This window comes from Gallinula chloropus (assembly GCF_964237585.1).
Source record: "Gallinula chloropus genome assembly, chromosome: 3".
Taxonomy (NCBI): Eukaryota; Metazoa; Chordata; class Aves; order Gruiformes; family Rallidae; genus Gallinula; species Gallinula chloropus.
In genome coordinates, this window is record NC_140087.1 from 56,263,480 (window position 1) to 56,287,331 (window position 23,852).

General features: G+C 38.4%; 1 protein-coding gene across 1 annotated transcript in view; it reads right to left on the reverse strand.

The window, feature by feature from the left end:
- PRKCE (protein kinase C epsilon) overlaps positions 1–23,852 on the reverse strand; it is a gene marked incomplete at its 3' end in the record, with an annotated part of 287,241 nt that overhangs the window by 100,449 nt on the left and 162,940 nt on the right. Inside the window, exons 3-7 of the mRNA XM_084261984.1 lie at positions 8,540–8,699; positions 7,387–7,421; positions 5,925–6,007; positions 3,983–4,115; positions 1,124–1,266 (exon numbers count right to left, since the gene is read on the reverse strand). Of these exons, the coding sequence (XP_084118110.1) occupies positions 1,124–1,266; positions 3,983–4,115; positions 5,925–6,007; positions 7,387–7,421; positions 8,540–8,699 (554 nt within the window). The remainder of the gene's footprint in view (positions 1–1,123; positions 1,267–3,982; positions 4,116–5,924; positions 6,008–7,386; positions 7,422–8,539; positions 8,700–23,852) is intronic.

Here is a 23,852-nt window from a genome sequence, read left to right on the forward strand (position 1 = left end):
GTAATTTCATTTACAACAGTAATTCGCAAGTAGAAGTATGAAGGAAAGTGAAGATGTTCTAGCCCTATAGATTCTCCCTGGCAGGACCTCAACCACACGGTAGGTGGCATCACATCAAATGGAGACCATAATACAGACAGAGAAAGAACCAATTTAAGAACTAAAAATAGGTTCTTAAGATGAAATGCACATAATAGGCATACCCAGTGAGAGGGAAGGTTTTGTACAGCCACCTCGAGTCTGTGTAGAAATCAATTCGGTGAATACATTTAAACTACCACACGCTTCAGCAAGCCCTGCGAACTACACATGCAATAACAACATGACAACATCTTTTCCCAGGAGTCACAGATCAATTAATGTGTTCCTGAGTTTTCTATATTTCTGCAGCATTTTAAACCGGTGCTCATGGGATCCAAGCATGCCATAATCAGGAAAATTAACAAAACCAAATGTCAGTGCTCTAAGAAATTATAGTAAAATATGCTTGTTTCTGTTATCACAATCATGCAAGTAGAGACAGAAAGTGTGGGCAAATATTGATCCAGGATACAAATTACAAATCCAGAATAATTCCATCAGCTTTGGATGTACTTGGGATGACCTATGATTATTTTTTTTTTCTAGAATAGCCTTGTACTTCCTATAATAGTGATAACAATTCTGGAACTGCCACCTGGCAAACAGTTTGTCTTCATGAAAGTCAGCACACTGGCTCACTTACCAGCGTTTACAATGTTATGGAGTAGTGCTGGACCTCAATCAATCAACTATCTGATGCCAATTCTGAGCCAGAGGCACATTTGTTTCTCATGAACTGTTGCGTCAGACACCATCTCTCTGTCAAATCTCTTTCCTCAAAATAATAAAGGGATACCCTTCCAGACTCTACACAGACATCAGGTTTGCAAAATTGCAGCAGGTCACAAAAAATTTCATATGAAAATTCAGAGTAGCTAAGTTGAATTTCTAAATCAAAAGCCAAAGTCTTAGTTCAGTACTAACTTGAAAAAAACCCCCAAAACAGTCTTGTGCAAGGCAAGCGGGATTGAAACCCGCTTGTATTGTACAGTTACAATACAGCCATACTTATTTCTTATGTGACACTATATAGTATAGTTACCTTTTTCCTCCTCTGCCCACTATTAGTGATCTTATCTGGAGTGACTCCAAGATCTGCAAGAACTTTAGCTATGCCTCTAGCATCCACTCCACAGTTCGGTGCCACATTTGTTTCACAGCGTCGATGTACATTCATCTTGCACACTGCAACAAAATGTAATGTAGTAAAGCAAATACTATGTTAGCATTTGTCTTACTTAAATCAGATCTTATTGGACCTACCCAAAACTTTTTAAAAGAAATAGAATTTCAGTAGAAAAATACTGAACTGGATTTGCAGTGACACTTGAAAGTTAATGTAAAATCATTAACCTGGTTATTACTCTTCTGCTATGATAATGCAGAACAGTGCTTTCACACAGTGCCCAGAACAGATACAGGAACAAATGAAAGTACCTAATGCTCCTGTAAATCTTAAGTAGAATTTGAGTAAGAACAGCCCTTCAGAGCTTCGATTTCAGCACTCCACTTTTGCTCTCATACTGAAAGTGCAACATCAGTTCCTCATGTATTACTGTTTCTTACTCTATTTTACTCAAGCAGATTAGCCCTTTTTGGGTTTTATTAGGCTGTTAGACACTCTTTCTTTACATGGCAATCTACTCTTTCACTTAAATACCATGCCCTGGAACTAGCATGCCAGTAAGAAGAAACAAAAGGTTACATTGCTTCCAGGTTATGGGGAGGAACATAACTCCATTAAAAATAGCAGTGTGGATTTGTTACAAGCAGATGACATCTTTTATCTTAGACTTCACTGCCCTCTCGTGGAGCAAGGCACAAAGCAAGCAAAACTGTAATCAAATACTAAATTAACATTTAACTACTCAAATTCCTTGCAGTTCAAAAAAATCAAAGTAGTATGTATTTGTAAAGTTGCATTTCATTATATATTCTTCATCAACAATACTTTCACTCTATAAGCCCTAAAGAAATAAATCACGTTTGCCTCGGACTACCCCCAGGCACTGTATCTGCAGCAGTAAGCACGTGCTTCAGAAAGCAGGTACCTCTCCTTTTCAGTTACACTTTAGCTCACAAGAAGAGCAGAAAGAAATTGCTATTTGGCATTTTCAGAGCATGTCAAAAGCTCAGAGGCAAGTAAAATGTTTGACCAAGGATCTGCAGCTGTGGATACCGAGGAACTAAAGTGCTTGAAACAAGACAGGCAGTAAAATTTTGCGCAGTTCAACTTCGTGAACACACGCTATAAAAAGTGGCACGGGAACATGTAGTGAAAGAACAGAAAGAGAATAAACCTTTGGAATACACTTTTCATGGTGTTAATAACCACACTGGGCAAGAAAGTACATGTCTGAAGAAGGGAGAGCTGTTCAGCACTTGTTAAGAGAGAAAAAGCACAGAAAAAATGACATTGCTGGCTCTGGCAAGTTCTAGATTTCATGCAGACAAATTTTGATGGAACTAATTCTGTGAAAAGAGAAAGCAACACAGGCACTCTGAACTATTGTTTCTATGCATCTGCTACACCTTAAATGCAGACATATGAGAAACAGCATTATTTTATACAGTAAAGAGGAAACAAACCACATTATGGTACTTGAGAGGCAACATGCAAGTGAACTAACATGTTCAGAGATAAAATTGAGAGATACTACAGCTCTGACAAAAAATCAGAGAGAAAAAACTCACAGACTTAATTAAAAAGATCTCTGAACATATCTCCACCATAATTAAGATGCCATTTGAACAAAATCCTCAATAATAGCAAAAAACCAATAGTCTCAAAAATTTTATCACTGCTCACAAGGGAAGGCTTGAACTTCAGAATACTCTCACCATGCATCACTTCTCTTGTTGCTCAGAAATTTATGCCATGAAGCATTAGGTCTGACATTCACCTATAATTATGTCTCATCTTAAATACCATGAAGGACAGTGTTAATAGGTTACACATTTATACATATATATATATGTGACTCCACGTTTCTGCTGTTGTGAATTGTACATAACATGATTTTTGTATTTATGAAGATGGACATCCCCATTCGTAAAGACATAAAACCCCCAAAATTTTGCTTACAATTCCATCAGGTACTGTATTCTAAGAATCAAAATCTCTGTGACATCATTCCCATCAACCCACTAATTGAAAGTATTCTATTAATTATTTCTAAAACATTACTTTCCTTGCAAGTGTTTGTACTGCTTTGTCCCACTTCCATAATACATAAAAGGGCTTGAAACAAGGAGGTATGGAACTGATCATTTCTGTTAGTCAGCTAAAATGACACGAATGCACCTTCTGGCAATAATTCCATGTATAGTTACTGTACAGAGTACGCAGTCCTTAAGTTGCAGAACATTACGAATACTTTGCTTTCTGAAACAGAGGGGTTAGGCAGACCATCTCAAAGGATGATGTAAGCTAGATATCAGAATTCTTAATCTTCTGGATATAGGCTCACAGGACTGGTTCTGCCTAGTCTAGCCAATACATAATAGCAATAAGGTGGTATATCACAGGGGAAAGTAGTGGGAATAATGATGTTTAAGAAGTTTAACAACCATCACCACAAACCAAAACCACAAAAGGCATGTAAACTGAAGGGATGCAAATTCTAGCACTCTTAATTTTCTACTAATTTCTAATTTCCTGTGTGGCAATAAATCTACACAGTGACAACTGCAAAATCTGTTTCTGCACCTCTGTTGTCTGCATCTGTTTGAAAATAAGGTAAAGGACCATTTTCTAACCATGACAACAATCCCTCTAGCAGTCCACTATTTACTTTTTATTCATTTCTGTACCTGCTGGAAAAGACAATATCACTTCAAGTCTTTCCAAGACTACTGAAGTCACAAAGCAAAAGAAAAGCTCTGAAATGGTAATCCTTACCTTTGCATTGTAAACCTTGTCTCAAAAGACCCCAGAGCAATGAACCACAGTGGTCACAGAAGGTGGGCACTTTGTAATTGTGAATGCTGAACTTGTGAGGCATGTTGACACTGAAACGCTGGGATCCCACTTGCTGAAGAAAGGAAAGCACAGCATATTTAATTCTAATTAATTTCTTTACAATCAGTGTATGCCTCAAGGCCTTGTTATGTTTTGAAATCACACAGTTTGTGCTCAGATGATCTTTACATTAGATATACTCCAGCTCCAGAATTCTTCCCACTGCTTTATTTGGGGTAAAGAAGGGGAAGGGCTGCTGTTGTCCAAGAGATAAAGACTAACGTCTACTTCCTAGTACTTCTGGTAACAACAAATACATTGCTATCAGGAAAGATCTCTTAATGTGGAAGGCAAGGAAGTCACTCCCAATTGTTTTAGGAGCACAAGGCTGAAGTAATACAGGACTAAGAGAAATATATCACAACCCCTTTACCTTTTCATATTTCACTCTTCTTTAGATTATGAAAATGACTATGATAATTTATGGTGTTCAGGGATTTCAAGGTATGATTACTTACTAATTAAAGGACGTCACTGATAAGTCTTTATAGTAGCCACTGGATAGCAGCAGATTTTTTCAATGTTTTTCCTTCCCTTTCCTATTAGCCCTGGCTTCTCTCCAATGATCTAGTACCCCTTCTAAACAATGAGAGCATTGCATCAGCAAAGCATACAAATCTCCACCAGTCTGGAGCCTGGGAATATAAACGTACACAAGACTTTGTATCTTCCTGTGGGTATTATGCAAAAACAGCAATAGTCACACACAGGCCTTTGCAACAGTCCTATGCAAATGATCAACCTTCAGCCATAAACTACTGGTTGTGAACCAGATACTAAGGAATACTTCCACTATGAGAAATGGCAGTGAACTGCACAGGAAGAACAAGACCTGTCAGGGTATCAGTCAAATTCATATCAGAGATGAAAGAGCAGTTTAAAACCATTGTTAGGCACAACTGTGATCTGTAATTTAAAATGAGGTTTTTTCAAGCATACAAATATAGGTTTTTAAACAAATAAAACTAAGAAATGTACTTTTTCTGCATCGAGCAGAAACTGGGATCACCCACAGTCTACCTCATCTAATCCTATGGTGACAGATAGGCCTTTGCTGTTATGGAAAGTGGAACAGGGCAGAAGCATTTGTTAGCTTTTCTACTAACACAAAAAGAAAACTTCTGTTTAATATAAATCATTCACTGCCTACAGCTGAGGGCTAAAACTGTTTTAAATAACCATAAAACCCACACCCACCCCTCCCCAACTGTCCCCTATCAACGCAGCCATAAAGGGATAAAAGCTGAGGAGTCTAAGGGAACTGAACACAACAGCAGTCAAATCGTTCCCTGGTGTACAGCTGTCCACAGAAATTAACAGTCATTTCACAATCAAGTCTAGAAGGGCAATCCTAGCTGAGAGACACCTCTAACCCAAGTGAATGGATTGTTTTGTCTTTGGATCCAGAGCTGAAGGCACCATTGGCAAATATATTGACCTCCCTGACAGTAAGGTTCTGAAGGCAGCTAAATTAATTTTTAGGTGATGTCTTCATTTATTTAGTTATGATGCAAAGCTCACCATTAGTTCAGAAATGGAACGTGTCAAGAATGAAAAGGAGTAGCAGGTGCTCAGTGAGACTTTAACCGTTAGATGTTGTAAGAAGTTTACTACCTAGAAATAAATTGTTGCATAGTAATTCCCGTGTAAATGAAACTTTTCTGGTAGTCTGTTATTTCAAACTAAATGCTACATCACAAGACGACCACAAGGGCGCAAAAAAGTCCATAACATTTATTGATTAAACAGAGCACATGAAACTACTTTGAACAGATGATAAGAGTTTAATCTAAAAAAAAATTATTTCATAAACATTTACCTCATCATGAGTTTCCTGTTTTTTTAAGCCAGCACACTTCGTTATTATAAGCTCATGGCATCTCTTGTGGACTACACAAGTGCAAACTGTAAACAAAAAAAACAGATAAAAGAAATTCAACTTTCATGAAAACTCATTAAAGTGAAAGACTGAACACAGAAGGCTAGAATATAGAACCTGAAAGGCTCCAAGTGACCAGTGACTTGCTAAATCATATAAAGTAAATCTGGTTTACAAAGGCAGAAGATAATGGTCTTCTGAGAGACCAATGAATTTTAAGAGAACTAAAGCATATCTGCCAAAATCTCAAATTACTTTTTGAAGTTTGCAAAACTACAAATTACTTTTTGAAGTATCAACGACAATTTTTCTCAGTTTTTATGTATTTGATTTCTTTAGCTGCCTAAGTCCATGATCTCCACATTACATATGACACAATGGTAAAAGCAATTCTGTCTGAAGAGTTTCCAGAAAAGAGACACAAACATAACTCACTGTAAAAGTCAAAGAACAGAAAAAACAAAGTCGAACATTCTTGCTGCAACACATTATCAGAGGTGATAGCAGTAAAAAGTTTCAGGCGGCAAAAATGCTTTGTCAATATTCATACTGATTACTTAATCAATGAATAACATTTGCAGATATGAGAGATAAGATTAAAAATTGCAAGGTCTATCATACTGTGGGATTCAAGGTCATTAAGCAAAGAAAAAGCCTTGAGTAAATTAATGAATTTAATTTTTTTCTAGATTTGGTCCTTGAAATAAAAACATATATCAGACCTCAAGGACCATCTGCTGTAAGTTCATACAGTAATTGTTATTATAGCATGTAAAACTATTATTTGCATTTATTTATTTACAATGAGATTTCATCAAGCCTCTTGTAACTGAAAAATCATCACTAACTTGATTATTTCTACTTGTCAGCTGAGAAGCAGAAAAAAATCATTGCAAGAGGTGACTGCATAAAAAAAAAAGTACAAGATAGTGAGTTGAAAAAGAAGCACTTCTGCAGTCTTCGCTATAACCTTCTCTACGATGACCTCTATAATTATCTCATCTATTTAATTACAGTCTTTGAAATTACCTGGCATATTTAAACAAAGAATTTTAAGCTGAATAAAGAATTCACAATTCAAAAATGGAAGAAGTAAAAAAAATGAAGAAACCAACCTCTATAGATATGCCCCAAGCTGGATGCGCATCAAGAAATACCTAGGGTCTACTGTGATGTTGCCTGTGTACCTACTTCATACATGCTGCCTAAGACCAATATTTTGGAAAAATCTTACTGTGACTTACAGTAAAGACTGTATCTTCAGCAAGACAAACTTACTCTGATCACCTTGTGTTAAATTCTTAGCACTGTACAGACACAATACTTGAAGAAAATATCTTTTTATTTATATAGCGTAAGGTGATACATTTATTCAAACTGTCACCCCCCATGGATTTTCTCTTACCTTGACATTGGTATCCCTGTTTTCCTATAACACCCCTGGAAATAAAACAGTTGTTTAGAAAACAAAGGATATATATATTTAAAACTGAAAAACATTTTTTTCCTCTCATTACTGGATATGCATGAGTTTAAAAGAATAGCTTCTTATAACCAATCATCCACTAACTGCATGCCTAGACTGAGATCAGTCCTAAGTATGAATCACATTTCAGCTGCTAAGAGGTAACAGGTACAATAAGACATGAAAGGGTTCAGAAGCAAAGATACATTTAATATAATAAAATAAGCAAAGCCAAAGGGCACATAGAGAGGGAAGCCACAAGCTGGTCAAATGGTCAACAGATAGGCCTCTAAATAGACAGAAAATTGCATTTGCCAATATTCTTGCTTGAAATCACCTCAGCTAATCTAAAGCCTAACCTGCAGAAATTCCTTACAAGACTGTATTTGTGTTAATCTGAAACTACACGACTTGTACATGAAGAGAGATGCTTTACATACTCTTAAAAATTATTAATTGTAATACACATAAGATCTGATGTGATCTAAGTTATGACCAGTATGTCAAAATCAATAGGGTTGTTGAAAAATAACTGATAACTGAATGTCTCCCCCACTTTTCCCCTTCTGAAATCTGCAAATACTCAAAACTAATGAAAATCATTTCTAAAAAGGAGTTCTTGAGGTACTGTAGAAAGACAGACCCTGTATGCTGAGGACCCAAACCCCATGATCATTAGAGGTCTAATGTTCCTATATTCCATTAAGTTCAGTAGGGTGTATCGAAGCTTGGCATTTCCTAGGGAGATGGTGATAATTGAGCACCTAAAGAAGTCAGTCATCTTGGCAAAACATAAAGGTCTAATATTAGGTCTAAATACACACTTAGGTACCAACAGAACACAAGACTGGCTGTCTACCTAGAATTTATAGCGTGTACTAGTCAGGAAAAGATTGAACTTTGTGGCTCAGAAAAACCACAAATTCTAACATTTGTGATGGAAGTTTAACAGTCTTCTAGTATCATCTGCAAAACTGATGACAGCTTAATCCTAAAGTGAAAGGAACTACCATTCAATGGCAGCTCTATTTCAGCAAGACAGGAGGGTATGATAATTCTTCAATTCAGAGTTGCAAAGAAAGCAAAGTCATACCATATAAAGTCTCTGCAGTGTGAGCAATATGTTGGTTGTCTAAGATAGGTGGCCATAAACTTGTGTCCATTAACCTGATGTACTCTGCGTCGCACCGCACCCTGCCGCTTTCTGGGGCGCATGCGCTCCCGGAACACACGTTCTTCATTGTCTTTGGGTGCTGAAACAGAAGAAAAAACAGTTAAGTACTGGCTTCATCAGGCACATATTTGTGAAAACTTAAATGCAATAAATAAGTAGGTACTCTCCAAAAATATAAATAATCCTCTCTACCTACCAATGCAAGATACATGCCCAAAGTTTTGAGTAATTATTTTCTTTTTTAGCATCCAGTTACTAAAGGGCAAGAGTTTTCATTGCCTAGTACAGGTACTTCTATTTGTTCTAAGCCTCTATTTGAAAATTCATGCTAAGCAGGGAATAAGCCTTATGCTCCTTATCACTATCAAGCAAACTAACAATCTCTTTAACAGTAATTACACAGTTAGGTTCTCCAAACAGCTCAGACTCTTACCTCGTTTGACCTTCAAGGGGAAAAAAAATCCACCAAAAAAATCCCTATGCCCCGTAGTTCCCATACACTCAGAAAGTGCTGTCACGAGTGCAAGGAAGCCAAGTACAAATGCATAGACTATCAAGCAGAATAAACATTCCATCCATGACTGATTAGTCTGTAGAATTTCTGATCAAGTCCTGAGCTTGGGGCTCTGATAATCTGCTTTGATACTGATTCACTTTCAGCAAAATGTTCAAGGGAAGGAAGTGGCTCCTCTTAACCAATTCCTGTTCAATTGTGTATGAGATTTAATGGTGAAAGACAGAGAAAATGAAGTTTATAGATCTCAGAATGAAAATGTTTGGGAAAAAAATCCTCCGCAGTGCATTGGGGTTTTCTTCTCCAAGGCTTTATTTTGAAAATTATCACTAACACCTCCATAGTAGTCTGTATGCATGAAGCAAAAGCTGAGGAGGAATTAGCAATGAAGAAGAGGACACAGCTGTTAACGAAAAGCAGACTTTATAAGCATTCCTTGAGCCATTTGTGTCTGCAAAACAGAGTATCAGCTTTGGAGGGGATCACATTCAGTCATTCATTGCCAACTGAATCTACACACTCACTACTTCAGTACATAAAACACTTGGAAATTTCTTTAGCACTTCTCATTCTCTGAATTTCACCTACCCTGAATCATTACAATGGCCTTAAGATGCCAACTTTGGTCTGTTGCAAGCTTTTCTGTACACCAATGAGTTCTCCCCACAACAGTACAGTATTTAACAATAACAGAGAAAATTAAAAGTCTGAGAACAATTCAAATCTATAATCTCAAATTCTTTTACAAATGCTTAACCCTATTTTTGAGGGTTGTAAAATTAAAAGGCATTGACTTTTCTAGGGATTCCTAGATATTTGTCTTCAAATTAAGCCAACAGATGGATATCCTGAGAAAATACAGAGGAAAGGCTGAAGCCCATGACCTCAGCACATCCATTTATGCACTAAAAAGCCCTAGCTCCTTACACATTAATGTCTTACAAAAACATCTTACTCAGAGGGGGTTTCCACCATCAGAAGTGGGACAGCCAGAATGGCATTACTTTTCTAAGTGAGCTCTTGGTAAATAAACATGGACACAGAAAGCTACCTCTTTTGTTTATGACAAAGAACAATCAAAAAACAATGGCTTTAGGTGCCCCTTCAACAAAGACATATGGATAATCAAATAATTATGTTTATTTTTATACATAAAGCAAAACACTGATCTCTAGTAAATATCACAGCCCCCAGAAGAATGACTGTCTTCCACAGAGTATCGAGCAACTAGGTGGAGATCCTACCAAAGACTCATATTTCCAGCTTCTGAATGTTTTACTGACTTACCAAAGGTGCTGGAAATATTTTAAAAGTTATTAATATATGTAATAATTCTTTATTAACAAAGAACTGTTGTTTAGGTTATCATCCAGATTATAGAATTTGCTAAAGTATGCAAGCCCAGATGTGAGAAAGCTAAAATCCCACTCTCTTGGAAAGGTTTCCCAAAAATTATCTGCGTTCACACTTCACATGGTAATCAGTCTACAATATCGCTTTTCTCCTTTTTTTCATTTTAAGTGTAATTCTTCACAGATAAAACACCTGTAAATTTACAAAGCAGATAAAAATCCTCATCTTGTTTTGGCTAAATAAACACAATATCATGACACTTTTTTTTTCCTTTTACCTACAAAGCCTTAAAACTGATTTTACTGTATTACTTTCAGTTTTATGTTTAATAGTTTTATGGAATTCCATTTTTCACTTACAATGCTTACAGCTAAAAATAAAAGAAGAAAAACAGTGTCTTTTTCAGAAATGCACTGACTTGCAAACAGCCAGAAGCAATACACCAATCCTGAAATTACCAGACTAAATGGCAGGCCTCAATTAACATCATCATTTCCCTACAAGCAGAATCTCTGTGTGTGAGAAGCTCAGCTCAGGGAAATGTATTTTCCTTGGTCTGTCTTGGATAAGAGTGGAGGTCTGTTTGCCAGTTCCCCCTAAGCTGTCTCCCCTGTTGGTTTTCTCTTCCACGTTTATCACCAGACTAGCACTGGGCTAAACCCATGCACAGCATCTTGCTTTAGCGCTGAGCTGCATCGATGAGCTGCACGTGCAAGAGCAGTAACTCCTCACCTGCCACTCTGCCTCCACCTCACCTCTCATTACACCCACACAAGGCTTCCACCTCACTGGTCAGCAGCAGTACCTGTTCGGGGGGCTTGGAGTAGCAGCTAGCACTACCGTGGATGACTGGGCACCAGATGACCTGACTCCAGCCTTTCATCAAAGCAGACCAAGTCACAAGAAAAATTAATTTGCCTGTGAGCTTTACACTTAGTCTATGTTAAGTTCAGCCAGCCTGTTCACCGCTCCCCACACCACCACATAAGTAATGTTTTTCCACAGTCCTCAAGCAAAGCACGGCCATGTCTTGCACGAGTCACACCACTGCTGAGGATGATGGGCACAGAACCCAGCAGTACCTCTCCCAGGTGACTCCAAAGCAGATGATCGCATCTGTGCTGGCTCCACCCATGGCTCTGAACCACTCATTTCTAGTAGCACTGACGACAGTCTTCCATTTTAAATTAAAATCCATTTCATACCTAACAGCCACCTTAGCGATGTTCATTTAACCGCCTCAAGTTACCTCCTTAGAAAAGGAGCTATGCTGCTCTCCCCAAACTTTAAATGTTTCAAAAAGTTTTACAGTGATATATGATAGATTCTAGAAATTACCATTAGGACACTGAATACTGCTCAATCCTGGCATTCGTATCATTAGCAGAGGAGCCTGCTTTGGCAGGGGGGTTGGACCCGATGATCTCTCGAGGTCCCTTCCAACCCCTACAATTCTATGATTCTATGAACTCAAATGAAAATTAAGAGGATTTGCTGTAGTCAGTCTATAAGCAAGTTCCAATATAAAGAACAATTTCTTCTCTCAGTACTTCTTACTAGTCACAGAGAATTACTGTTTCCTTGGTAAAAGCTGTTTCTTTATGCAATGCACATTCTTTTCCCTGTTTCAATATCAAATACTTCAGCCTCTTATATTATCCAGTATATCTTTTTAAATGCATTTATTTCACTTGCATTTTCAAAAGAAGGAGTAAGAGAGGCTCGTGAGAATTTTCAAGTGCTTGTGGCAAATACTGTCAATGCAGCACACTGAGTTTAGGCTTTATAAGGTGGCACATGAGAACTAGCAAATTTAGAACGAATTTTGTCTCAAAACTATACCCAGTAATGCTGCTACTACTACTTTTCATTGCAGCCAAGAGTAACTCTCAGTTATTTGGAAAACAAAAGCATATAATTGCATTCTTTTAGACTCGTACATACACACAAACACATTGCCTACAGTTTCAAAGACTGAAAAGACTTAGAGGCTTAACTCCAGGCTCTTAAAGAAGTGCTATAGAAGTCAGAAGCATCTGGCATGCAAAATTGCACAAAAATCATAAATACTTGCAAAATAGCTATTTAAACGAACTGTTTTGAACTACATTTAACACTGGTAATTGTGTAGTATCTGTTAAGTATGTATTGTAAGATATAAGGTAAAAGTGTAACACGTAATACTCAGGAACCTTTGAAGGGGGCAAGCTTGGAGGAAAAAGAGACTGCACATCAAACAACAAAGGCTGGAACTGTCAGGTCTTATTTCATACTGAAACAGTTTCTGCATAAATGAGAAGGTTTCAGTGTGGAGCACTAACTGCATTAGGCAGAATTATTCTGCATAGCAAAATGTGTTATTGCTGTTCCTTAACATCTATGTTGCAAGCACTTCCAGAATTCTGACAACAAAGAAAGAAAAAATATGGTAGAAAATGAGAGAGATTACATGGTCAGAGAGGCTGTTCAGCATTTGCTATTGCTCAGAATACCCACTTCTAAAAGGGAACATGCTGGGCACCTCCTTTTGTCTAGAGGGGATTGGTACTGAACAGTGACAGTTTGGGGAAGAAAAAAAAAGCTATTAAATGGCTACTGCCCCATCAAAGCCAACCTGTAGGCCACGCACAACAGTAATACAGGTGTAGCTGTCAGGTAACCCCATGCAAGAGATCACGGACACCTCCATGGCACTTCTGGCACAAAGCACTTTTCACCTCAGGCATCCCTTGGGTCTTCATGTTGCTGTCATCTGTAACTACAATCAGCATCCAGACAAACCAGCTGGTTTAACACCAACCCTTAATAATTACAACAGAGTCTAACTGAATAACAAATACAAAAGAACAACGATTGTTCCAATGGTTGATTGCAGGGGATTAAAATTAAAGAGCTTTTGTACCATATTTAAATCCAACCACTTTAACCAGCATGTACATACTGAAATAGAGCTTTAGTTTAGCACTGTGTTACATCTAAAGGAAGAAAGGATATTGAGACAAGAGAGGTAATTTGCCTAAAGTTATGTTGGAAAGTGAGAAGGGGCCCGAATAATGTCTAGGACTCCTCAGGTTTCAGGATGGAGTGTAACCAGATCACTATGCATCAAAATTAGGTCTCAAAGGATTGTTCCCAAACTCTATTTTAGGCCTCTGCAGTAGAAGCATACGTACTGTCAGCAAGAGTTCTCCAGGCAGAAAATGCTATACAATTTTACCTTTCAAGCTTTAAAACACCCCAATATATTTACATTTCCATCGCCTTTCTTTTAAGAAAGCCTTGCTTAGTGGTAACACACACAAGTGAATTTTGTAACTTTGAGATAAATAGCAAAATAAATGCTACGGTATAATGTCGTTAAACTGTCACTGAAGAACAGAAATTAATTGAATAGTTTATTAGAGTCACAGAGAGAGCACACAATTTCTTAACATCTACAAAAAAGTATAACATTCCCAGACTATTTCATTAACAAGGAATAAAACACACAGGGTTTGCTTACTGCGTCTCAAATCTGCTTTGTGTAGGAAAGCTAACAGGAAATTTCTTGTTTAATAGGACAAGACTCAGATCCTTAGATAACACTATATTGTTAAAGACAGCAAAGATGCTGAGTGTTGCTAGAGAAATTAAAAAATGCTCTAAGAATGGGTGAGTTTTAGAAGAGAGAGGTGCCTTGACAAGCCAGGTCTGTTGAAATGAGCTATTTACTAATGCATTAAAGAATAAATTGCATTTTAAAGTATATCAAACCCAAATATGGTGGGTGGCTTTGTAGCAAGGTGTCAGGCTTAAATTGATTTGCCTTCAAGCATGTGCTCACTTTTAAATGCTTAAATTCTTGCCTAAAAGAGAGATTCTGCCTCTATGTATTTAAATACATCCCTTGACATGAAAACAGATAAAAGTGATTGGGGTTGTGACAGGTCAGTATTTTTGTTTCAGGACTTGCTTTACTTTCCTTATTATTTTTTCATTACAACCCAACATAAGCCTATAAAGCAATAGATTATTTACACATGGTTCAAACCTTCTCTATATACTTAGTTATTATCATGAACATATTCATTAGCTCACTCAAAGCTGAAGGAGCAACAGTAATCCCCCCCATGTCCATTCAAATAGAAATATTTTCACATTCAACTTGTTTAAGAAAGAAGAGCATAAAATCTAGAAGTCCTAAAGATTCTCATAGATCCTGAAGGCCCAATTGCTATTTCAGCACATGGAGAGGTCCAATTTTGTTTTCAGAAACATCCCAAACTTACTAGCAGGAAATAATTTGGACCAAGTGTTCAAAACCAGGCGTGTGGAGCCCGGTAGCTGAAGTGACCAGGTGAGGTACCAATCCATGGCCCATCTACTCTGCTGCAGCAGCTGCTGAGGCAACAGAAGATTAATTCCAACCTATGCTCAAGCAAAATTCTCCTTCAAATGACTTTGAGCCTTTCCTTAAGAAAGCCTTCAAGATAAGTCCTCAAGTTTCTGCTCTCCGTCTGCACAGTGCCTCAAGAATTAGCAACAACTTACATAGGCTTAAGGTTTTAGCAACATGAAATTACACATGGCCATTTTCATATGATCATACAGCCTGTTTTAATAAACCTAATATTTAATGAACAGACTTTGGTTTTATAGGAACTGCTGACTGGACAACTGGTTGTGTATGGATATAAACATAGAGAGCTACATCCATTTTTTAGACCCCTGGGGGCTTAGACAGATGACACGGCTACTGACCTCATCCTGAAGAGTGAATGTTGCAATTCCTATAGATAAACAGCTGTCAAATCCACAAAGTAAGCAAATCAGAGACAGATTCCTCCTACTTCCTCTTAATTTCCTTATTGGTGGTATTTTACATTAAAGACTTGAAGAAATATGGTATTCCTGAAATAAAGAACTTGTAACTACAATGCTCACGTTGCATTTTATTTGGAAAAAGTAGACACATTGCTAAAAATACCCCAGGGAAGTATATATATGACAGGTTTTCTCAAAAGTCAATTTCACCTCTCAAGGTTTTTAAAGTAAGATTTCAACATCCAAGACTTTTCCCACAAGACAGAATTTAAAGCTTTTTCAGTTGGAAAGGAGATGTCACAGACAATGGGACAAAAAGAAAAAGCTAACCAAGGTTATTTTGGTCTTCCAGTGTTATCTTTCAAGAGGAACAAACAGCCTCACTCTGAGCACAATGCCCTTATGTCAATAAATCTGCAATTGAAATTAGAGAGGTGGAAATGCATTCTACACATGGTGAATACTAAAGTTACTATTAGGAGAAAAAAATATCTTAATCCACAGAATGTAATGAGTTTACTCCTATCACAAACAGCAATGTAAAGTAGTGACTTGTACAACATGGAACAGGTTTTGTGCCATAACTCGACAGGATAAACTTAGAGAAAGGAAGTTAATGCAGTTTGTGGCGGTGAAGTTCAGCTCATGCTGATACAGTTTTAGCAAGGAACAGCAATACTAGCCCTGTGTTACTATTAATAATGTTAAGACCTGACAAGCTCATAAGGTGCAGTATCTCTTATTAAATCAACTACTTAAAGCTGCAGTAGTACATTGTCTTTTGACTACATCTATAATATGAGACAATGTAACTACAATCAGACCAAAACTCATCCTTGGGACTAGATTTTTTTAACCTTACTGCTGCAAGTCTGCAAACACGTCCTGCAATGTGATAGCAGCGTGCTCCCTGGAGCATGCCCAGCCACTCGCGGTGGCACTGGCAGTGACAGATACTCCAGTGACACACGGTCATATTCACTGTCCTTTGGCTGTCTTAAAGAAAAGAAGAAAAACGTGACAAAGCATCACTGTTAAGGCCGCTGTGGAAGATGAACTCTCAAGTGGTGCACACATGCATGTTTATTTTAACAGATCTCCAGGCTATGGAAGTATCTACAGGGTCAACTGATCTCTCTGCAGGGTCAACACCTGAGCTGCTGGCTTTCATCACTTCCTGAGAAGGAAATGGTGGTGTGATGCTAAGAAGGAAAACAAGTATTGTGAAAATTTCAGGACAAAGCCCTTTTCCCCAAGGTAACTATTAAACCAGACAGATCCTGAATAACAGTATTTTAAGCTCATGTTTGTGATAGATCAGAGTAGTTCAGCAGTCTTTTTCTAATAGTAGCAAAAGCTCCACAGAACATGATGAAACAGAACTTTGTATGTCTAGGCTTTCTGGTCTTTCAGAAGAGTTGTTTTATAAATATTTTCTCAACCTCAGCTTTGTTTCTTTGCCATAAGATAACAGAAGCATAAGCAGCCAGCACCCTGGAGATGCCTAAACCCAGCCTCCTGCAGTGGGGAAGGGTCTCATGCACATGCTCAGCTTCCATTTTTCTGGTCATTATTGAAAATCTCCAGCAAGGGAAATTCCACAACATACTCATGTATCTTGTTTCACAAAGCAGGCAGGCTGCTTTGCTAATTAGCCCACCTAAATCCTTCTGCAGTAAGTTATGCTAAATGAGTGCATGGCGATCTAAAAAAGGAAGGTTTTGCTAGAACAGAAACTACTGAAGTATCTGTAGCAAGGCAACCATTCATCATCCTGTTGTATATCATGCAAAAGACCAGGGGCTGGTGATGGCCAGAGACACAGCAAGATGTCACAGAAAAGACAATGGCAGAAATTCTGCATGCTTCACAGGCCACAGTGAGACAGGAGCTGCTTTGAACCAAGCAGGTCCCCACAGAAATGCCAGTCACATGCTAGCTGCAGAAAAGCTGTGATATCTGAAGGTGAAAGAGGGAATGAAAACCACTTCCTGCCTCTAAGCTACTAAATCTCACAGCCGTCTTCCTGATTCCATTTCCAGATCCCCACTCCTGACAGCAACAACTTGTTCCCATCCAAGCTTAGAAATGCACGTTAAAAAAGCTCACTTGTGCTAAAATCTCCACAATTATAAGTTCTGTGCAACTGCATTAATAACCTGCATTGGTCAGAGAAGATGGCTTTCCCAAAAGAGTTTTTATTATGGTTACAAAACTCAACTTTGGGATATATATGTCTAAACATATAAAACCTATTCAGGTCGCAGACTGCTTCACCATAGCTGTGAGATCTTACCTACAATTACAAAAGACCCCATTCTGAGGTGTCAACATTGCAGACCTGACAAGTACACAGACCAGTAACTCTACTTTGAAAAGTGATTTTTTTTGCTTTTTAACATTTTTATTCATTTATTTCTCCATGAAGTAATAACTACTTGCTTGTAACCTCTGACTGGCAGAGGGAGGCCACTGCAGAACTGCTTGTGATTCAAAACTGCCTCTCACAGCACCTGTGGAATCATGAGGAAAGCCAGAAAAGATTGCAGAGCAGCTCCTTTACCCCAAGCAGGAAGAATCCTTCCCATTAGTCTGATTGATTTTGATATAAATTAAAACAACACTGAATCCTCAATACTTTGCTCAAAAAACGTTCAGGACTGCCAGAAGGTGTTTCAGAGGCAGGCAGAATGACAGTGATGTATGATTTTATTTACAGACTTCTTTCTTATACTTTCAGATAATGGCAATGACATTTTCCCACAAATTAAAATAGAGGCTGCAAAAATTTGGAAGTTATTTCTCCCTAACAGTATTAAAGAAGTAAGACACAAAGTATCTGTACTTCCATGGGGATAAATCCACTGATGAGACTAATGGTTCTGATAAACAGAGGAGGATTTGACCCCAAGCAGCAGGATGCGTTATTAGAAATAACAACTGAGACAACCATTGTCATAGCCACTGTTTGCCAAATAGTTCCAGGATACCTTATATCTGTTTCCTCACTGTATCTATCTGCTTAGACAAATAACAGAGTATGATTAAAACCCCAAATTATTAAGCATTGGGAAAGATATATTCCAATAAGGAAACAAGAAAGCAAACTATTACTATTATTTCAAAATAATTTAAAAGGCTTTGTTTTTTTCAAGTTTATACTTGGGGTTCTCTGGTCAAACAGTGCATCCTCATTTGAACTGAAGAGATAATTTCTTCCTTTCTTGGACAGAGAGCATAGGAGTCTATAGGTAATCTTCAGGCTTTTCATTTCTCAGAACTCTACTGTTGAACTGATGTGAAAAATACTAGTGTTACAAACCAGGAAAAGACTGTTCTCCAAGGCAATTGCCAACAATAAATAATATCTACCACTACTTTTTCCTTTTTGACCCAATACATAACCCATCACACACTTTCACTGGTGTTCCAATATGCCACTGCTCTGCCAGGTTTGTAGCTTTTACTAAGGGCTATATTATGACCATCTTGTCACCCTCTACCACTATCCTTGTCTTGCCCATTGCCTAAGTGGGCAGTTTTTGCAATCACTTGTAAGAGAAAAAAAGCCCACCTCATTCCCATTTTCCATTGTCTTCCTTGCACATGTGGGAGGATTCTTTCTTATTCTGATACCCCTCCACATGCTCACAACAAAAGCTTAATTAAGAGCGTCTCTGACTCACAGCAGCTCTATTAAAGTGACTCTCCCATCTATGTCTTCCAACATTTAATATATTATTACTAATTCCCATTCAGAGACCAGCAATAGATGTATTATTGTAAATGATTTCTTATCAGCATACTACTTTTAAGTCCCAATTTAGCAGAGCATTTCTAGACATGGTTATATGAAAGAGCATATTCACCCTGCCATGGATTTCAATGGAAATCATCCAGTATTCAAAGCACTACTTACCTGCCCTGTTAGATGTTAATTCTAGGCAACTACTGCATGGTAAAAATTGAAACAGTATCTTCTTTGCCCTTGCCAAGCTTATGGGCACTACATCTGAGGTAAATACAAATGCTGAGCTTGTATATCCTCAGTAGAGCCCAAATGTGTTACAGAGGCTTTTATGAGAGGGAATTGACCTGTGATGGGGATGGAGGGATGACCACCCTCATCATGACCTATCACCAGCAGAAGTACTATTTCTCAGTGATTAGATAAATAAGAAGTGTTAGAAGTGCTCTTATTAGCTTTTGAATTTCAATATACAGGTTATTTTACTGTCCAAACTACATAACAATTTAAAAACAGATTAATAAGGTGACACTTTCCTGTGCCAGGCTCCTGAAAGGAACCCATGCTAGAGCAGGTTTGCTGGCAGGACTTGTGACCGTGGGGGGAAACCACGCTGGAGCACTCTGGCCCTGAAGGGCTGCACCCCATGGAAGGGACACACACTGGAGCAGTTCATGAAGAACTACAGCCTGTGGGAAGGACTCACAGTGGAGAAGTTGGTGGAAGACAGTCTCCTGTAGGACGGACCCCATGCTGGATCACAGGAAGAGTGTGAGAAATCCTTGTCCAGAGGAGGAAGGAGCAACAGAGACACAACCCCCATTCCTTAGCCCTGTGTGCCATTCAGGGGAGGAAGTAGAGAATTCAGAAGTTCAATGGGGCCCAAGAAAAAAGGAGGGACGGAGAGAAGGTGGTTTTGAGACTCTGGTTTAAGTGGTAAAAAATTAAATTAATTTTCCTGAGCTGAGTCTGTTTTGCCAATGGTGATAATTGCTGAGTGATCTCTTGGCCTGTGAGCCTTCATTTGTATTTTCTCTCCCCTGTGCAGCTGAGGAAGGGAGGGACAGAGCAGCTTCGGTGGGCACCTGGCCTCCAGACAGTGTCAACCCACTACAGCTGGTCAAGCTTCACATTTTGCACATAAGACTCTTATGGCTAGAAGACATGACTCTGTGTTTGAAATAAGCTAAAAGCTTCCCTGTTCCTAACTTTTGTTATCTTCTTGATATCCCAAAGTCCTAACTGACAGTGTTCACATTTATATAGTCCCATTTCTCCAGCCTTTGGTAAGACAGGTACATCAGCATTTTTCGCATTTTCAGGGACTATCTGAACACATGCCTGAAGCTTTCAAAGAAAATTTAAAGTGCTTCTGGCTTATGAAAAGATGCTTAACTGGACACTTAATTTCCAACTGAGTCGGAACTTCATAAAAGTTTTTAAGCATCATCTACTTGAAGCAATCTAATGGGACCTGAGCCATTTTTGCTGACCTATGTCAGATTAAGTTTCTGATAAAAAGTATACTCACAAAGGAAAAGAATTGGCAAACAGCCTTTGAAGACACAACAGATGTGTTGACTGAGATGTACTTTCTTCTTCATAGTTCTCTAAAATTGATGTAATATTCAAGAATGCCTAAGAACTCACTGATGGAAGCAGCTGGCAAGTGGGAAGGGTGGGATGCTGGATGATGAGGTGACTTACTGTGGGAATTGGGGGGGAGAAGAAAGGACAACCAAAATGGAATCAGACTGAGTTTTAATCCTCTCCTTTGGAGAAAGTAACTCAGAGAAAAATAGGATGTGAAAGAAAAGGAAGGGAGGAATGAAAGCCAACCACAGGCTGATGAAAGAGCATAGCAGAGAATACTCCTTTTACTTGCTGTAGGATAACATGTGAGGAATGCAGTTCACATCCACCAACGGTCCAAGCTCCAAAGCCCATCTGAGTTCAGGGCTTTTTTTCATTGTCTTTAATTAAATTAATTTCCCTTCTATCCATCCTGGTTTCAACTGAAATAGTGTTAATTTTCTTTCTAGGAGCCCGTAGTGTGTTGTGTTTTGGATTTAGTATGAGAATAATGTTGATAAGGCACTGCTGTTTTTAGTTGTTGCTAGGTGGTTGTAGTGTCTATGCTAAGTCAAAGACTTCTCAGCTCCTCACGTCCTGCCAGTTGCACAAGAAGCTGGGAGAGCACAGCCAGGACAGCTGACTCAGACTGGCTAAAGGGATATTGCCTGCCAGAGCATGTCATGCTCTACATATAACTGGAGAAGCAAGCTGGGAAGTGGGATGGCTGCTTGGAAACAGACTGGGCACTGGGGTGTTTTTTTCCCCATGCTACATGTGGTGCATGTGCATTTGTGCATCAATTGTTTTACATTTATTACTACTATTATTATTCTCTTCCTTTGTTATCCTATTAAATTGCCTTTATCTCAACCTATGAGTGTGGGTTTTTTCCATTCTCCTCCCCATCCCCTGCACCTGCATGGTGCATAGCTGCCACCTGGGGCAAACCCAACTTTTCTTTACAGCAAATGGGTAAACTCTCTCTGTTATAGAAAACTATTGAGAACTAGCACATATACACACACAATTAATTAGCTACAAAAAAGCATTCAAGATCTGTATCTTTTCCACAGGTATCTAGATACCTGTCTGTGCTGTAAGGGAATGTATATCATCCTGCCTAAAGAAAACACATTAGCTTTGGTAAGGATTTCCCAAAGATAATGAGTCAACCAAGTTCACTGATACAACTAACTTAAAGATGCTGCTTTAGACCCACTATTTTCTTCAGTTCTTCACTATAAGGATGGTGAGACACTGGAACAGTTTTACCCAGAGAGGCGGTGGAGGACCCATCCTTGGAGACATTCAAGGTCAGGCTTGATGGGGCTCTGAGCAACCTGATCTAGTAAAGGTGTCCCTGCTTACTGCAGGGGAGGTTGTACCAGGTGACCTTTAAAGGTCCCTTCCAACCTAATGCATTCTATGATTCTATGATAGTTAAAACTAATTCAAGTTAAATTTATGCAGAAGAACAGGTACAGAAAGCCTTAACTTAGCAAGTTAAGACATTTACATATTGTATTCTACTGTAATACTCTGATTTTTTTTCTCCTTCAGCAAATCACCTTTCATTACTTCCTAAGACTACAAGCAGTTGTGTACTAACAACCCCCCTCAGCACTTGGTGAAGATTGACTTGCAAAATACACGTGAAGACTCTATACAAGAGTGTGGGAGCAAACCTGCTTGTAGCATTTCTTAAACTTTAAGTCCTCCAAGAAAAATATTTGTTAAACTCTGGGTTGTGGATCTGTACTGTAGCTGAAAGAAAGGGGAACTCAGAAAAAAAAAAAACAAACCCCAACCAAGCTACCCTGAATGTTTTTCTTCTTCAGCAAAAAGATCAAGTAAAATTCTACTCTAAGACAGAAAAGAGCTTTCTTCCTATTTAGTCCAGAAACTAGATCAGACAATGAAACAGAGAAAATTTTTCTCCTATTATTCCAGTAAACTAACTGTTTTCCATGCAGCACTGATCCTGTCTTTGCACCAGCAGTACTACCTTTGGATACCCTAAGGCATCAGGTAAGTTCCTCTGACACAAACAGAACAAAACTCATCTGGAACAGCACAAGGGAGATGAGGGTCCAAGTAAAATCTGAGAAGAGCTGAGGGAATGACGACTGCCTGCAGCACTAAGGACAACTATTTGTGCATCTTAACGCTCTGTATGCACAGTCACATGAGCTCTACCCTTGGTTACAGCCCTGCAGTTACGCCAGAGAACAGACGCGTGTATAAAAGCAAGCACAATTTGGCTCAGTTTGCTTACAGTAGAGATAAAAAAAGAAACCTTGATTGCCTATGTCCAAGCTGTAATGACACAAAATGTTCTAGCAATGGTGTAACACTAACCTCTAAAACTTCATTCCATTTATTGCTTTGTTTATTAACAGGTCAAGCGATAGCAGACACAAATAAGCTTTCCTTAAAAAAAAAATTCAAGTCACAGCCCATTATCTGAAACCCTTTCTGTCCTCTTCGGTTTCCCAAGCACCTCTGCTCATATGCAAACACTACATAATTCATTTTAACTTCGCCTTATCAGGTTGCTGAATAAGGATGTGAAAGTCAGCTGGTTGTAAATTGAAAAAAAAAATAATTCAGTGCCTCCTTATTGCTGCTGTCACTGACTTGGCTGTTCCCATGGTAAACTTAAATACCACCACAGGAAGCTGTACCACCTATCAATTCACAAGTTGGGAAGTGTGGTGTATAGAGATTTGATTTAACAGATTCCAGAACTGTCTGGTTGAAGGATGTGGCACTTGAAAGCTGGAGGCTGGATTCCCCACCCCCCGCTTTTTTTTTTTTAAAATAAACCAACCTTGTATAATCTCAAGAATAAGACATATGGCACCGTTTCCAAGTTGGTTTCAAAGAGATTTTGATTTCCCACTTACTTTCTCTAAGTGTGAATTACCTAAGAAAGTGTCAGAAGTTCCTCGAAAAAATCCTTTTTAACACGGGTTGTCTCAAGAAAAAGAACTTCTGGAGAGAAGCTCCCACTTTTTAAAGTGATTTTGACAGCTCTCTAGCTGCAGCCTCTTGACTCAAATATTCATATGACACATCACAGCACTCATTAATTTTTTTTTACAATCATTTCAATTCAGAGAAAAATTACAATTCCTTATTAACGAAGAGACAAAAACACCCTAAGAAAGAGATCATCCCCCAGACTAGAGATTTTACCATCTGAATTTTCACAGGTAAAAGCCTATGGCTCTTACAAA